At 43.4% G+C, this 16910-nt stretch overlaps 1 protein-coding gene across 2 annotated transcripts in view; it reads right to left on the bottom strand.

Annotated features, from left to right (window-relative positions):
• Positions 1-16910, bottom strand: part of NELL1 (neural EGFL like 1) — an 843592-nt gene that overhangs the window by 745614 nt on the left and 81068 nt on the right. For both annotated transcript variants that reach the window (XM_084773584.1, XM_084773585.1), the window contains exon 3: positions 5917-6067. In XM_084773584.1, the coding sequence (XP_084629710.1) occupies positions 5917-6067 (151 nt within the window). The remainder of the gene's footprint in view (positions 1-5916; positions 6068-16910) is intronic.

Here is a 16910-nt window from a genome sequence, read left to right as displayed (position 1 = left end):
CTGTCAGAGTCTCTGCTGATTTCTTTGCAGAAATTCTCAGGCCGGTCCATACATGCAGATGCATATTCAAGGAGAGCAGAAGAACTAACCAATCCTGGAAAGAAGAATGAAGTGGATTCCTTGCACTTCCAGCTGCCAAACTCACAACAAAAGCTCCAGCACTCAGGACACTACCGCCATGTGAGCAACACATCAATGAAGTGCACTGAGAGGTCAGAAATAAATTCTCACAATCGTGATTAATTTCTCTTCAGCCCGGAAGCTAGAGCAATTCACTGGGGAGAAAAAGAGCCACACATGACACTGGGATAACTGATGTCCCTGCGCAAAGCATGACGTCAAAGCCCTACCATCCACCAACCACAAAAGTTAACTTAAAATATATTCAACATGGAGCAAGAAAGAACACTTTCTTTACTGCTGAATCGACTGGTAAAGTGCACATGATCCTGAAAACAACCTGGTACCCACCCTCCTATAAAGAACTCTAATGAATTTATTGGGTTACAGAATTAAAGATAGAACTATAGAGTGGGGGTGGTTTGGAAGAATAAGGGGCTAACAGAAATGGGGAGGAGCCAAGAGAGAATGGCAGGGGTGGATATGGCTGAAATACATAACGTATGTGTATGAAAACATTTCAATTAAACTTACCATTACATGCAATTAACATGCAGTAATAAAAACATTTAAAACATCAAAGAGATAAGCTTACAAAATCTTCCAAAAAGAATTCTGAGAGTGAGTTGAAGTGGCCTTAGCTCAAGCTGTGCTTTCTCAGCTATGGCACCAAAAATACAAACGATAAAAGAAAACTGTCATCACACTTTGTATCTCAAAGATACCACCACAAAAACAAAAAGACATAGTGAGGGGGGAAATGTCATATGTCTGATTAGAGATTTGTATCTATAACAATAAGGAACCATTACAAATCAATTACTGGAAGACAAATGACCCAATTAGAATTGAATGGGTGGTATGCAAATGGCCAATCAGAACACAAAAGGAAACTCAACATCATTATCATCAGGCAAATGTGGCTCTAAAACACAATAGAGATCATGCATGCCCATTTGAATGGCTACAGTCAAAGAGAAGGATAAAGCACCAGTGTGGACAAGGATGTGGAAAGGTTGGTGGTAATATAAAGGGTGCAGCTACTTTTTTGAAAAGATATTTCACTTTATTTTAACTTACATATATGAATGTTTTGCCTTTATACAGAGAGGCGGGGAGCATGTGTGCCATGTGTGTGTAGTGCTCATAGAGGCTAGAAGAGGGAGTCAGATGCCCTGGAAGTAGTTTCAGGCAGTCATGGGTCACCATGTGGATTCTGGGAATCAAATCCTGTCTTCCAGAGGAGCAGCCAGTGCTATTAGCTTCTCTGCCACAGTGTATGAGTTTTTCATAAAGATGAACACAGCCTCTACCTAGGCCAGAAGGTTCACTCCTAAATGTAAACCCAAGATGATGAAAACATAAATCTTGCACAAAAATGTTCACAGCATCAGCATTCAGAATATCTGGTTCAAATGACCTGAGTAATGGACAAATGAAAACTGCTAACTGTAAGCGAGAGAGAGAGAGAGAGAGAGAGAGAGAGAGAGAGAGAGAGAGAGGGAGAGAGAGAATCAATTACTGACACAAACTACTACATGAATGAACTTTGGAAACACTACATATACCCAGTCAGGGGCCATGTGGAGTGTGGCTTTGTTTCTATGCAAGGATCCAAATAAGGAAATCGATAGGGTATATGTATATATATATATATATATATGTGTGTGTGTGTGTGTGTGTGTGTGTGTGTGTGTGTGTGTGTGTGTGTGTATAAGATATATCCATAGGTATAAGGTTGGAGTGGAGGACTTCAGGGGAGATTGAGATTGACAGCTGACCTTTGCAGGGGTAAGATTTTCCAGGAATATTGTACAATCGACACACAACTTTGTGAATAAATAATGAAAACAACCTGAAAAAAATAATAGATGATTCCTACTTGGTAAAGACATCCTTTGGGGAAACTACTTGGGGCGGGGGAGGAGTTAATTCCTTAAAATTCAGTATTATATATTCTTCTCAGTTTTAGCACATGTTAGTCTCTTCGGTAGATTTTAAACCTTTTAAGGGTAGAAATCAGGCCACTGCAATAGAAACCTTCCTGTTGGTCCTTCTCCCTTTGCCTTACACTAAGCAAATGCAGGAGAGAAACATACATTTCAGGGAGGTGTCTCTTGTCTAGTCTTTCATATTTGTTTTGTTTAGTCAATTACTTGGGGTCTCCTATTACTGGGAAAAATAATGCTCAGGCTCTCAGCTCAGTAACCCTCTGCTCTTTAGAGCTCTGCCATGGACATAAGAGAAGAAAGACAGCGTTGAAGAGCTCCTATTTAAGCAGTATTTAAGACCTTTGCTAGCATTAAGACGTTTTAATCCAAAAGGAAAACAAGCAGCTAAAGCTTCTAGACAGAAAGAAGGAAAAGATTTACCTCTTGAAGAATGACAAATTCAACATGTATTGTCCTTTGTGGTGTTAGGGCAACTGTACTAATTAGATTCTTGCCTGCACTTTACGGACAAGGAAACCCCTCTCAAGACAGAAGATGGCGGATATCACAAAGCTAGGACAGCGGCCCCTGCAGACCAACTTTGAAACCCCAGCCCACATGCTTCTCACTTGTTTTCTGAAGCTCTCCTCTGTGTTTGTTGAGTCTACCCAGTCTTAGGCATTTGTATCTCTCTGCTACCATGGAGACCCTCACATTCCTGCCCCATAAAGCCTGAAAGGGACAAGAGAGGACTCTGCCTTTCTGTGCTCAGACAGCTGACACTTGCTTGGACATACAAACTTCAGGCCATAATGCACATTGGAGTTACCCACTCCCCTCACAGACACACAAGTTACCTTGCGTGGACCTAGCTATTGCTCATACTCTTGACAAAATTCATCCGTCGGAATCGGAGTACACTGCAAACCTTTTGGGGCTGAGAGCAAACTTAACCATTAAAAACTGACAGGTCAACTGGTGGAACTGGAGAAATAGACCATCTATTCTGGCAAATGACTCAACTCCAGCTCCAGGGAATCCAGTACACTCTTCTGGCCTCCCTGGGCACTGTAACCACTCACACAAACCCCACACTCAGGCGCACGTATATACATAAAATTAGAAAGAGCTCAAGCATCGTCCCCTGGGCCTAGTTCCAGACACATGGCCTGAGAAGCAGGTTTGCCTAATAAAGTATAGCTCTGACCCTTCATCAAAGAAGCTTCATTTTAAAGAAAAAAAACACAATTGATTAAAATACAAAGAGCAATTGACTATGGAGTACCTGTGCCCAGTTGATAAATCCACAACACAACCTCTACAACAAAAGACTCAAGAAGCATCATGGAAGAGGCAACAGAAAGATGCTAAGAGCCAGAGAGGTCAAGGATGCCTGCTGCAAGAAGGTAGCCTACAGAATCAACTTACAAAAATCAATAGCTTTTCCATATACCAACAACAAACATGCTGAGAAAGAGATCATGGGCACACTCCCATTCACAATAGCCTCAAAGAAAATAAAATATTGAGGAATAAGCCTAGCCAAGAAGGTGAAAGACTTTAATAATAAAAACTTTAGACCTTTGTGGAAAGAGACAAAGAGACTAGAAAATGGGAAAATATCCTATGCTCATGGATTAATAGAATTAATATTGTAGTAGAAATGACCTTTCTCCCAAAAGCTATTTATAGGTTCAATGCAATCTCAATCTCATTCTTCAGAGAAATAGGAAAAGAATCCTAACATATATACATATACATATGCACATGTGCACACACACACACATACACACACACATACACACACACACACGATCACAAAAGACTCCAAATAGCCAAAGCAATCATGAACTCAATATTTGACAGAGAATATATATATATATGTAATATCAAAATACAGTATATGAAATCTTAAATATACATAAATATATAAAAATTTTAAACAGAGTAAAAACTACTCTTTAAAAATGGACTATGGATCTGAACAGACAATACTTAAAAGAAAATTTTAAGGCCTGAGAGTGGGAGAAGTAGCCTTCCCTACGAATGAGCCCCGAATTGGTTATCTAATACCAAAGTATATAAGTAACACTAAATGGACTAAGCAGATTGTGTTTATATATTTAGATGTGTGTGTGTGTGTGTGTGTGTGTGTGTGTAAAACAATAGCAATTAAAGAAAAAGACACCATGATTTCAAGTGAGAGCATGTAGGTGGGAGTGGGGCATGGGAGGAATTAACAGGAAGAGGGGGAAATGACTTTTTTTAATAAAAACACATATATGTGCACATATGTGTACATATATGTACATATACATATATATGAGGACACAAAACAGGTATTAAAAGGAAGTAGAGTGGATATGGCCATGATTATGTGATATGAAAATCTCAAAGAATTAATAAAACAATAATATTATTAAAAATAAACAAGTGAAACAGCATTTTCTTAACGTTGATCCTACAGTTACTGAAAGTGCACAAGTGAAATCCTCAAGCTTCAGCCAAGATAGCTTTGATGCTGTCTTCCTCTCCCCACAGAAATAAAGAACCAGCATGCCCTGTTTTCCTCACCTCTGTGACCTCACACACAGGCCCTCCTGCCTGAGGCTACTCTTTCCCTTCCCTGCTGGGCTCTGCCACTCAGGGGTCATCGCTGCACACAGCCTTCCTTAACTGCTGGCCTGCTGGTCAGTGAACTCCGCACTTGACAAAATTATGAAAGCCACACACTGCTCAGTGCCACCCTTTGATTAGCATTAGCTACTGTTTGGCTTTTTCTTGGGGTCGCGCTTTGACCTCTGACAGATTCATAAATCCCTGGAATATTCAGTTTTAATTACCCCACAAGAACTTCCTGCACTCCCAGGAACAAAGACATCCTTCCAGAAGTATTTTTCAACAGGGCAACAGGAATGAAGAGTCTGCTAACGTTTTTAAATGTTTGCTTTGCCTAAGCGGCATCACTTTGAGCATCCTCAGACTTAAAGTCCTCTATGGAAGAGATGAAATGCCACGACAGCCATGAATGTTCTTCCCTCCCACCCCTTTCATTGAAAACAGACTTTTTTCTCATATAATATATCCTGAGATTGGTCTTCCCCTCCCTCAATCCTCCCAGCTCCTCTCCACCTCCCCTTGCATCTGGACCTACCACCTCCTTCTGTCTCTCCTAGCACTGCACCCTCAGAGCATCTTGGTGCTCATCTGTCTGTGCGCCTTACTTGCTTCTCTGAGGCTCAGAGTAAACATTTGGAGATAGTCACCTTAACATCCCGATGTCAAGTACAGTTTCCATGGAAACGCACAATGGAGGCTTACAGAAAGTTGCTAAATACACCTGATTAACGTGTCTGATGACCTAAATGTGCTAGGTAGGGTGTGGTTCTGTACAAATGAAGTAAATGAGAAGACGAACAAGAAAGACTCATGAGTGGTCTTTGGAAAATAAGTACACAATCATTTTGCCCAAAGTGAACTCCTACTGCAAAGTAAATCCTGACATTAATGTGTTCAACACAAATAGACCTCAGGTAGCTAAACGGTTCCAAGAAGGCCCCATGTCTAGACCCCAAGGCATCTTATCAAGCCCTTTCATTCCAAATAGATTTTTGAAAGTATGAAGAGCTCTCTTCAACCAGGAGTTGTGGTACACACCAATATTTTCGGAGAAGGCTGAGGCAGGAGGAGTGCCAAATGTTCAAGGTAGTCCATTCTGTATAGTAAGTTTCAAACCAGCCAAGGGCATTTAATAAGACTCCTTCTCATCATCATCATCATCATGATAATAATAATAATAATAATAATAATAATAATAATAATAATAATAATAATAAATTAATTAAAGTAAGAAATTGTTTCCTACCTGTGTTCCAGCTCGCGGATAGACAGCAGCACCCCTGAGGTGGAAGGCTTCTGCTGCACCGTGGCCAAGAAAGTGAACTCACTCTTGTTCCGGAACAACTGGATCAGCTTCTCACTGACGTGAGGGGCCGAGTGGATCTCTCTCTGTACATCTAGGAGTCAAGGAAAAGGTGCAGGAGAGCCGAGTGTGGGCGAAGAGGAAAGTTCCAGAAAACAGGAGCATGAGAGGAGAAAAGGAAAAAGGGTCAAGTTACAAGTGAAACCTTTAAGAGCCCAGATTGCTTTCTTTTTTTTTTTCCTCCTCTTCTGCCAATAGCTTCCATTGTCCGGCACCATTCATCGCCCCACACAGCTACGTTCATTCAACCAAAAACCCGGAAATGCTATCTCTGTCACCATGCCTACTTGTCACTTTGACAAGTCAGAATAGGCCAGACAGTGGTTTTTCTGACATAAAATTTGATGGGATAATGAGCAATTTGGCCTTCTGAAAAAAAATTGATAGTGGCTATACATAAGGTTGGAGGTTGTCAGGTAAATGGGGTCCTGAGAGTCAGAGGATCTCAGACCTGCCAGGACCCAAGGAGAACTAATGACCCCCAGTTTCTGTGTTCCTCATGGACTCAGCTTCCTTCTCCCCAATATGCATCAAGGAACCCTGTCCTTACCTTGTACCTAGCAGAAATCCAGCACTAAGGATGCCAGTCAACCCCACCTTTGCTTAAGGCACTACATACTAGTGATCTGTAAGTATGTTTGGAATAACTCTGTAAACACGAGGTGGATTCCATTCCTTATGAAATATTCACTGAGGTTGAGACTCACTCTGCACACCTAGGGGTGCATGCACCCTATTAAACCTGCTTCTGCCTCCTGTCTCTGCCTCCAACATCAGCACACTGAGACAGGGGCATCCTCACCACAGCGTTCTAAATGTCAGCTCAGCATTCCACACTCATCTGCCTGCATCAGAACTGATCATCAAAGGGCCAGCCCTGGGCATGACATTGCAGAGGAGGGCAAGTAAGCATGGAAAGTCGTTTGGCTCTTATAGTCTTTAGCCAGAGGACCAGGATGCATGCTACTAGATAGTGTTTTCCAGACATGCCCAGGAAGTTGTACCTATGAAATCTCAAGAATGTGGCTACCAAAACAAGACCAGCATAATGACAATAGCATTTTGACATGCCAATATGGATAGGGAAAATTTCACAAGTCCCCATCTCTAGATGAAAACGTATAAGTGCTCAATGGTTCTAAGAAAGGCCATCAGATCCCAAGTGGTCAATCCTAAACACATGTGCACTGAACAACACTAAATGGATTCAGTAGATTATCTGTATGTGTGTAACAATAATGATTAAGAAAAAGCCATAAATTTGAGAAGATTTGGGAGTGGCATGGGAGGAGCTGAAGGGGAGAGAGGGGAGAAATATAAATACAGCACTCACACAGGAAATTCTCAAAAAAATGAAAGATTTGAAATATTTTTAAAATATGAAAAAAAGAGGCCATGAATTTAAAAGAAGGCCAGGAAGGGGGTATATGGGAGTCAGAAAAGAGATTATATTATAATCCTAAAAACTAAAAGAAATCATTTTAAACATGTTTTCTTGTACCTTGTCCAACTCTTCGGGCCATGTGATAATGATTTGGTTATTTCTCCAGGTGAGCGGAGCCAGGCCAGATCAGCAAACTCCAGGGTCTGTGTAAGCCACGTTATAAAGTAAAAAGAAAAGCTCTGGAATGACTGGCCAAAGGCTCAGGGTTTTTTTTGTTTTGTTTTGTTTTGTTTGTTTGTTTGTTTGTTTGTTTTTCATGTACATGGAGGAGATGGGACAGGGGACCTCTCACAACCCTCCCAGCTTAGCTTACACTCCATCCAGTTGCTGTTTCACGTGAGGAGGAACCGCATAGCCTCTCCAGCTGAAGAAAGTTGGGCTATGAATGGTAGAAAGCGGGGAGTCCCATCCCATAGAGGCAGAACACCAGCAAAAGCCCACATGCCTGACACTCGCCTATCATTTCAATGCCATACTGTTACCTTGCGACAGGCTGAGATGAAAGAAAGCCACTTAAAGAGTGCTTCTCTGGGGTCTGGAGAGGATGGCTCAGTGGTTAAGAGAATATGTTGTTCTTACTGAGGACTTGGCTTCAATCCCAAGCATCCACATGACAACCCACAACTGTCTGTAACCCCAGTTCCAGGGGGGGTCCTGTGCTCACTTCTGGCTTCCATAGGCACTGCGTTCCCACAGTGCACAGATGCGGTGTAGGAAAAACATGCGTACTCATAAAATACAAATAAATAAATCTTTAATAGAAAGAAAATGCTTCAATGTCTTCTACAAAAATCACACCTGAACACTTCCTTGAGATATCTTCAAGTTCTCTTAAACACAGGAACAATTTATCTTGCAAACCAGAGAATATTGATCAAATTTTATTAGCTTTATTTCTTTAGCATTAGTGAAAATAAAAATCCTTCTTCATCTAGATTTATTGCCATGGGGGGGATTCTTGAGGTGAATTTGTCAGCTTTTGTTTGTCATTCTTGATTCGTTAATTAAGAGTCATAAGGTCAGGAGGAGTAGCTGCCTGGAGAAATCCTTCCAGATGCCACAAGTGTGGGCCCACTGGGAAGAGGGCTGTCCTCAGCCAGCACTGCCTGCTCTGGGATGGCAGCACTTACATTACATTGTCAAGCAGGCCACAGTGTGCTTACCTCCCTCCCCCTTGACCTTCGGAATCTGGCCCCTGGCCAGAGGCCTCCATATTAAAATTCACAGCCAAGATTTCTCAGAAAACTGGGAATAGGGCTTCCTCAAGACCCAGCTATTCCACTCCTTGGAATAGACCCAGAAGAAGCTCCAGCACACAACAAGGACATATGCTCAACCATGTTCATAGCAGCCTTATTCATAATAGCCAGAACATGGAAACAGCCTAAATGCCCCTCAGTAGAAGAATGGGTAAAGAAACTGCGGTACATTTACACTATGGAATACTACTCAGCTATTAAAAACAAGGAAATCCTGAAATCTGTGGACAAATGGATGGGACTAGAAATGATCATACTGAGTTAGTTACCCCAGAAGCAGAAAGACTCACATGGTATATGCTCACTTATAATTGGGCGCTAGCCCAAAAGGCACGTCCCACGAAAGTCTTCACTTACCAGGAGATTGGGATAGATGTGAGGACATCCTAGTGAGACTCTAGGTAAGAGAAATATAAGAGATGGGGAAATAGAAGGACACAGAGGGTCCTGGTAGGTACAGTTTTTCATGGGGACGTACACCTTGGACTAGTGTCTCGATATAAGTGAGTATATACCATTTAGCTCTTTTTGCTTCTGTGTGAACTCACTCATTATGACAATTTCTAGTTCAATCCATTTGTCCACAAATTTTGGAAATTCCTTGTTTTTAATAGCTGAGTAGTATTCCATAGTGTAAATGTACCACAGTTTCTTTATCCATTCTTCTATAGAGGGACACGTAGGTTGTTTCCAAGTTCTGGCTATTATAAATAAGGCAGCTATGAACATGGTTGAGCATATGTCCCTGTTGTGTGGTAGTGCATCCTCTGGGTATATTCCAAAGAGTGGAATAGCTGGGTCTTGAGGAAGTCCTATTCCCATTTTTCTGAGAAAGCACTAGATAGCTTTCCAAAGTGGTTGTACTAGTTTGCATTCCCACCAGCAATGCAGGAGTGTTCCTCTTTCTCCACACCCTCGCCAGCATGAGGTGTCAGTTGAGTTATTGATCTTAGCCATTCTGATGGGTGTAAGATGCAATCTCAGTGTCGTTTTGATTTGCAAATGCTCTTTTTTAAAAAACACATATTTGAATAATGTCAACCTCCTGCTAAAATTCTGCAGTGACTTCTCAGTCCCCAATAAAGTCCAGCTCCATGACGATGCCACTGATCTGGTCTGATGCACCTTTCCACCGCATCGCGTTCACCCCTCCTTACTGACCAGGAGCATCACACCCTTGCTTCACATCTGTGTCTCTTCGCTCTTCCCAGGGAGCTCTGGACATGCCTGCACCCTGCTCCTTGAACTCTCACTGCAACCCCTGAGCCACTGTCCAGTGAGTGCTCTCCAGGGATGTCCCTCTTCCTAAGACTCTGGGTATTTCCTCCAAATGACTCATCATCACATACTGATTGTGATCAGTCCTGTTATCCTCTGATGTAACAGCCACAGTCTCTGTGTTCTTTAGTTTCCCTCCCTGATAGACAGCAGACTCCTTGATTGAAGGTTTATCTATTTATTCACAATCTAGCCCCCATTCTTTTGCCTGACATAAAGGCATCCAATTTCGACATACTGACTGTTTCACTTACCTTCCTTATACTTTTTACTTTAAGTAACTATGTAGATTATACTCCAAAAACACGCAAAACCAGGAAGTAAGTTGATCTTTCTTAAATGCCAATGGAGCTCTGGTTTAAGAAACTGGTATTTGGGGCCAGTGCTCCCCTTCTGTACCAGAGACCCCTGGACAATCAGAACTGGCTGCAGCAGCCTTCCCTTGCTCACCCTACCTTGGAGGTTGAGCATTTTGCATGCTAGCTGTCACAAGTCTTTTCATAAATGATTGGCATGTTGAAGTAAAAAAGACCCCACCAGAGGGAAATATGACAAGTGTCCATTTGGACACATGGAGACATCACAAAAAAAACCTCACAACTCTCAAGTAAGCACCTGCCAGAATTCAGGCAAAGAGCATACAAATGTTCCTTGCTCCCCACAGTGCAGAGGACAGAATCCTGGAGCAGAGTTCCCCTCACCGAAGCTATTCTGAGTTTGGCAGATAACTAGCTGGGTGGCCTTGGACACCACCTGCCCTCATTGGACCCCATGACCACCAGCTGAAGATCAAGGAGTGATGATTTAGCCTTAGAATCTTCTAGATGTGTTCATTGATTTGTTCTTCCCTGGACATATAGCAGAAGAGGGTATTTTCCCATCTTTGAAGCAGCCAGGTTATATAATTGCTCTGCTTTGTTCAATTTCCAAATCGGTATATAAAGTTTTCAGTTCCTCAAACACTGGTGTGTCACCTCCCCTACAGAAAGCCGACTTCTTCCCGGAGTTGAAAGAGCAATGAGTGGAAATGAATTAATGAGACCCTGTAGCAAATGCTGTACTGCCATGTTCTACCACTTTGATGCATGTTCACAGTGTTCCCTGAGAATATTCCAGCTATAAGAGGGAACAAGAGAAATGCACGTGGCAGATCAAGTTCTAAGAAGCATGAGACACAGATATCAGCTTAGAAATCTGTGAAATATGTTCAATCATGGACCAAATAAACAAAATGAAAGTGCTGAACCCAGGCAAGAAGAACAGGGATGGAGAGTGGATGCCTTCTCCTGGCACTGTGGGCATATATCCATATACACAGAGATGTGGGCATCAGAAGCCAGGAAAAGGGGGGTGAATGGCAACAGAGTCCACACAGAATCCCGGGAATCAGACTCCAGAGACAAGACTCAAAGGTGCAGATCTAACTTTATTGTCCAGTATAAAGGCCTTTAAAAGGTTGAAGGGCCAATCAGACTACCCCGTGCTAGCCTCCAGCACCAATGGTGTTGCTATGAGGAAATGGGGGGGGGGGGCAGGGGCTAGGTCACCTCAAGAGATTTCCATAAATAAGGGAGAAGCAGTTACCACCCCAGCCTCAGACCCATTTTAAGACTTCACTAGTGTGCGAGGAGTCCCTAGTAGATCAGGGCTGTTTGAGGAGTCTTAGTAGTCATTGGCATTTCACTTGCCATTCTCTGTAGGCCTCCAGAAGGCTTATCTCCACACTCCCCACACATGGAGCAACATAGATGTATACACATAAATTTAAAAATAGTGAAATGTATATTTTTTTTAAAGCCTGCCTTTAGGACCTCTATCTCCTACTGGGTTGCCTCCTCTAGGAAAGGATGTGCCTAGTCTTATAGTAACTTGGTATGTCAGGTCTGGTTGATTCCCATGGGAGGCTTGCTGCTTTCTGAAGAGAAATGGAGGAAGAGTGGATGGAGGTGGGTAGGGGAGTAACTGGGAAGGAAGGAGGGAAAGAAAACTTTGGTCAGGATATTTAAAAATTAATTAAAAAAAAAAACTAGACTTGCAGAGTTTAAGTAGTGTTATGTAGAACACTGGTTAGCAGGCCATAGAACAAAGATTCCAAGCCAGCTTATCCTACAGAACACATTCCTAACTCTGCGACATCTGCTCTTTTGTCATCCTGTAGCCTTGGCATCTCTATCTGTGGAAAGAGACAAGTCCCCATCACATGGCCACAGCTGAGCACTCTGAATCCACCCGGGAAACACTGAGTGAATGAGGGAAGGATCCCTTATGAGGCAAATGCCAGCAGGTAAAGAAAGTGAGTCACAAAGATATACTCTGGCTTGCCCCGGGTGGTGCGTCAAAGGACAGGAGTCACCACATGGGAGTCATCAATGGTGACCATCGGTCACCCGGTACCTGCTTACCTGCCACCTCTCTCCTCGCCCACTCCACCACTGCTGCTGCACCAGAACCCTGCAAGCCCCACTGCCCTACCTCCAGGGCACAGGACTCCCACACCACTGCTCCCATCTGCAGCAAGCTGTTTCAACAGCCATCTACCTCTGACTATTTCAGGCCAGCTGAATCCCTGTATTCCGTCCTCACCGTACTTACCACAACCACCAGTTTTGTGTATTCTTTAGTGGATGGAAACATGCTTTTGTTTTGATGCCAAGTGTGGGATGTGAAACAGACTTGTGTGAGGGTGTGCGGTGTTTGTCCCCTAGAAACGGACTTGTGAGAGAATATGTGATGTTTGTCCACTGGAAGAGGTACTACCTCTTGCTGGGCAGTACCTCTTGTTGGGTCTTTGCCAACTGATAAACATCCTAGTATACACTCTGAGAGGAGATAGATAGATAGATAGATAGATAGATAGATAGATAGATAGAAAGATAGATAGATAGGCAGACAGACAGACAGACAAAAAAGAGAGAGAGAGACTGACTGGGCTTTTTGGTCTTGGCATCATTTCCTATTGTTTATCACTTGGCTTTGAGGCACTCCTAGAGAGAAACACTTCAGAGAACATTTCAAGGTTCCAGGTTCTGGTTGCTGCTTGGGACTCCAAGTGCTGAGGTTTCAGTCACCTTTGCTGAATTGCTACTTTGCTTTTTAATGGGTCTGCTGAAATCCTGATGAAGAAAAGTAGAATCACTCCAAGGAATTGAGTCTAAAAAGGCCTGCTTCTCCTGTTCCCATTAGCCTCTTTTCTCTCCTATCTAGCTAGGGTAGGTGGGTTGGAAGGGAGATATCAGCATTAAAGAACCCCAAATAAAGTAGGTTTGAAAAGGTTCAAAGCCTACAGCAAGCAATCATTTTTGCATGTGAGAAACTTATTAAATATTATCTTGCTCATTTTACTGTAGATCCCATGAGAAGCTGTTTACCAATGTGTACCCAGCACCTACTACTGCGGTGCTGGCACACACCTCATAAAGACCCAATCACTTGATTAACAAAGGTGATCTGGTCTGCAAACTCCTGCACAAAACATAAGAAAGGGGGTGAGCAGCACCCCATACAACCCCAACCTGCGGAGGCAACGAGCACTCTAATAGCAAAGCTGCCTAAGGAACAATAAATCTCAATGAGCATCCCAGCTCTTCCATTAAGGAATGGAGCCTAGGGAACCCTATGACATGTGGTACTAATCAATTTTTGTAATTACTATTTGACTCAATCAAAAGACATCCCGGTGCCCCCATAATTCCACTAATGAGAGAGGATGTGTGAGGCAGCTGAGCTCTCCTATGCGTTTGATGATACCGGTAAGAAAAAATCAACACAGCCATTAACTAACTTTTTAGACTCAATCCTTTCATCCCCATCACCCCACCTTGACTGAGAAGGGAAGAAATATATAGAGGAGAGGTATGGACGCCTGCCCACTTGACCCCCAAGACAGGAAAACACACAGGAGATGGATACAGGATTTCTACAACATGACTGAGACTTTAAGTATTTAGCCAAAAGCTAACTAACAGAGTAATTAAATTAAGGTATGGACATCCAGTGGGAAATTACATATGATAATATCATGACACTGAGATGATGAGATAAATGAAGGAAATGCCTAAGCAATCTTGTCCAGCGGTTACCAAAATGACCCAGGTGTGATGAAGCATGTCTTATATTCCCAGCACTTACCTGGGGCGGAGACAGGAGGATTGCACATGTTTGGTGCCAGCCTAGGCTACACAGTAGGTGCAAAGCCAGGCTAAGTTGAGTGATGGTGAGACCCCTTTCTCAAAACTCACAAGAGATGAGGATGTTGGTTAGTGTTAGAATGCTTGCCTGACCTGTGCAAGGCCCTAGGTCTAATTCCCAGCACTGCACATACTACATAATCAAATTCACAGGTAAAATCAAGTGTACACTGAATCTATTCACTTATTGCCATAGACAGCAGCATGGCCTTCAGTTGATATTAGCCATTGCAAGGGATGGGTAAACTGTATCTCCTTTCCATGTGTCTGAATTTCTGAATCCTCTCTGGAAGTTACTATAAGAAAAAAAAAGACACATTTTTCTGGAATATAAAATCATATTAAATAACAATTTTTTAAATTGACCAACCCCTGCTGTCCATCATAGACACGAGGAGCATCCTCAATCATGAGACATCAGGGGCTCCTCCCAAGCTCAGCCCAGATTTGCTCTCCGGGAAGAACCTCCTCTCCATAAAGGGAAGGACCAGTCAGCTCCAAATAGCCTGATGGGACATTTAAAATAGGGCACTCATCCCTTGACACCCAGACCCTATGCCATGTGTAGCTCCAAGATAATTGAGGAAGGCAGCAATAACTTGCCATCCAGCTCCCTCAAACATGGTTTTAATCTGCTCCACGAAGAGCCCAAGGGCCAAGCATGGAATATGCAGCTTCATGCACAAAGAAGGCACTGGACTTGAGCAAGAATGCTGCCCCCTGAAATGTTTGCTGTCTTCATTCTTTAAAGGACAGAAAGGCACCTTCAGCCCTGAGCTTTGTGAGGTGCCCACCCATGCATCCAGTCACTCTTCTGTTCACCACTGAAATACCTTCATTGAGCACTCCTTTGCACCAAGGCAGGTGGATTAGCATGCATCTCCACATGGTGTATGTATGGCTGAATGTGGTCGTGCATGCCTTTCAAGGGCAGGATAGGACAGTAGTTAACAACTTGGGAGCTAAACCAGCAGGTCTTCCCCAGTGTGTGTGTGTGTGTGTGTGTGTGTGTGTGTGTGTGTGTGTGTCTGTTTGTGAAGTGTGTATGGTGTATGTGGTGGGGAGGGGATGCATGTTGGGATGTGGTGTGGTGTATGTGTGTGTGGTATATGTGGGGATGCGATGTGTGTGATTTGTATGTGGGGTATGTGTATGTGGTGTGGAGTGTGGGGAGGTGTGTGTGATATATATGGTGTGTATGTGGCGTGGGTGGTATGTTGGGGAGGGTGTATGTATGTGTGTCTATGGTGTGCATGTGATATGTGTGTATAGTGTGTATATGTGGTGTGGGGTGTGGAGGATGTGTGTGTGTGTGTGTGTGTGTGTGTGTGTGTGTGGTACATGTGTGGCATGTGTATGCATGTGGAGTACATAGGGGGTGTGGTGTGGTGTGTATGTGTGTGGTGTGTGTATGTGGTGTGTGTGTGTGTGTGTGTGTGTGTGTGTGTGTGTGTGTGTATGTATGTATTGTGGTTGATATTGGGAATTAAACCCAGGGCCGCACACATTCTAGACAAGCAATATATGACTGACGCCTCCACAGCACTGTTCTTCCATTTTCCTTTTAATACCAGGTTCTTCATAAATTTCCTGGGCTGGCCTTCAACATGTAGTTACCATGCTTTCACCTCCTGAGTAGCAGGCACTGCAGGCCTGTTATGACCCACCAGACCCAGCTGTGATTCCAGGTTTATGTATGAGGTGTGTGGCCTTGGGCCAGCTAACCTCCCCATACCTCAGACCCCCCCCCCATCCCCTACAAAGAGAGTAAAGTGCATGTACCCCCATGGAGACAGTACAACTATGACAATTAAATTAAGTAGTGAATTTTAATCCATAGATAGTGTCTCCCCATAAAAAGCACATGGTGTTTGGAACCGGGGTTCAAGGTCCAGGTCCTGTAAGATGTGGGGAGTACCAAACTACATGCCCAGCCAGCATCTAACGACGCAGCAGTCTAAGCTGAAGCAAAGGCCACACTTATGTCTGGGTATGGCTGTGGGCCAATGGGAAAGCAGAAGGCAGGTGAACAGGTAGGTATCGCTGGCTATGGTTTGCAGCCAGCTTAATAGCCTTCTCTGACTCTCATCTGCCTTCAAGAAAATGGGAAGGGTTGATGAGGCTTCTGACCATTGCAATCTAAATTAAATACATTATTGCAATCTTCAAAGTGACCCAATGATGTCAGTGCTCTTGTGTCATCCCATGGGTGAGGTACACAGTGAAGGTAGGAGTGAGTAGGCACTTCATGGAGTAAGTTGAATTTCGTCTCTGATCCACTTAAGGCCAACCTCAGGAGACCACGCACTGCCTGTCTTCTCAGACATGCCAGGATCTGGCTCCCAGCTCTGCGCTGCACACACTGCGGATAGCTCAGCTTCCTCTCTCTGCCTTTTCTGTCCCAGATGAATGGAAGAATGAGTCCACAAGCAGGGTCGTCTCTGAGGAAGCTTCTGAGATGTTTGCGAAGGAGACTTAGAAAGTCACACACTTTGCTCTGAGCGGGACAATTCTCCAGGTGTCTCTGGATATATGACACCGTCCATATTTGTAAAAAAGCCCACTGCATGAGCGAGGGGAGACTCTAAAGAGAACAAATGCCCGACTCAAATAAAGTAAGCGACTTAACCAAGACCCCGTCTCTAGGAAGCAGCGAAGATGTGCATGCTGACTAAATCAGCAGTTCTTTCTCTGCATAGCTTCCCTAAC

This window comes from Acomys minous, assembly GCF_964271855.1.
Source record: "Acomys minous genome assembly, chromosome: 2".
Taxonomy (NCBI): Eukaryota; Metazoa; Chordata; class Mammalia; order Rodentia; family Muridae; genus Acomys; species Acomys minous.
Note: the sequence above shows the minus strand (reverse complement) of the source record. Positions and strands in the feature narration are given on the sequence as shown.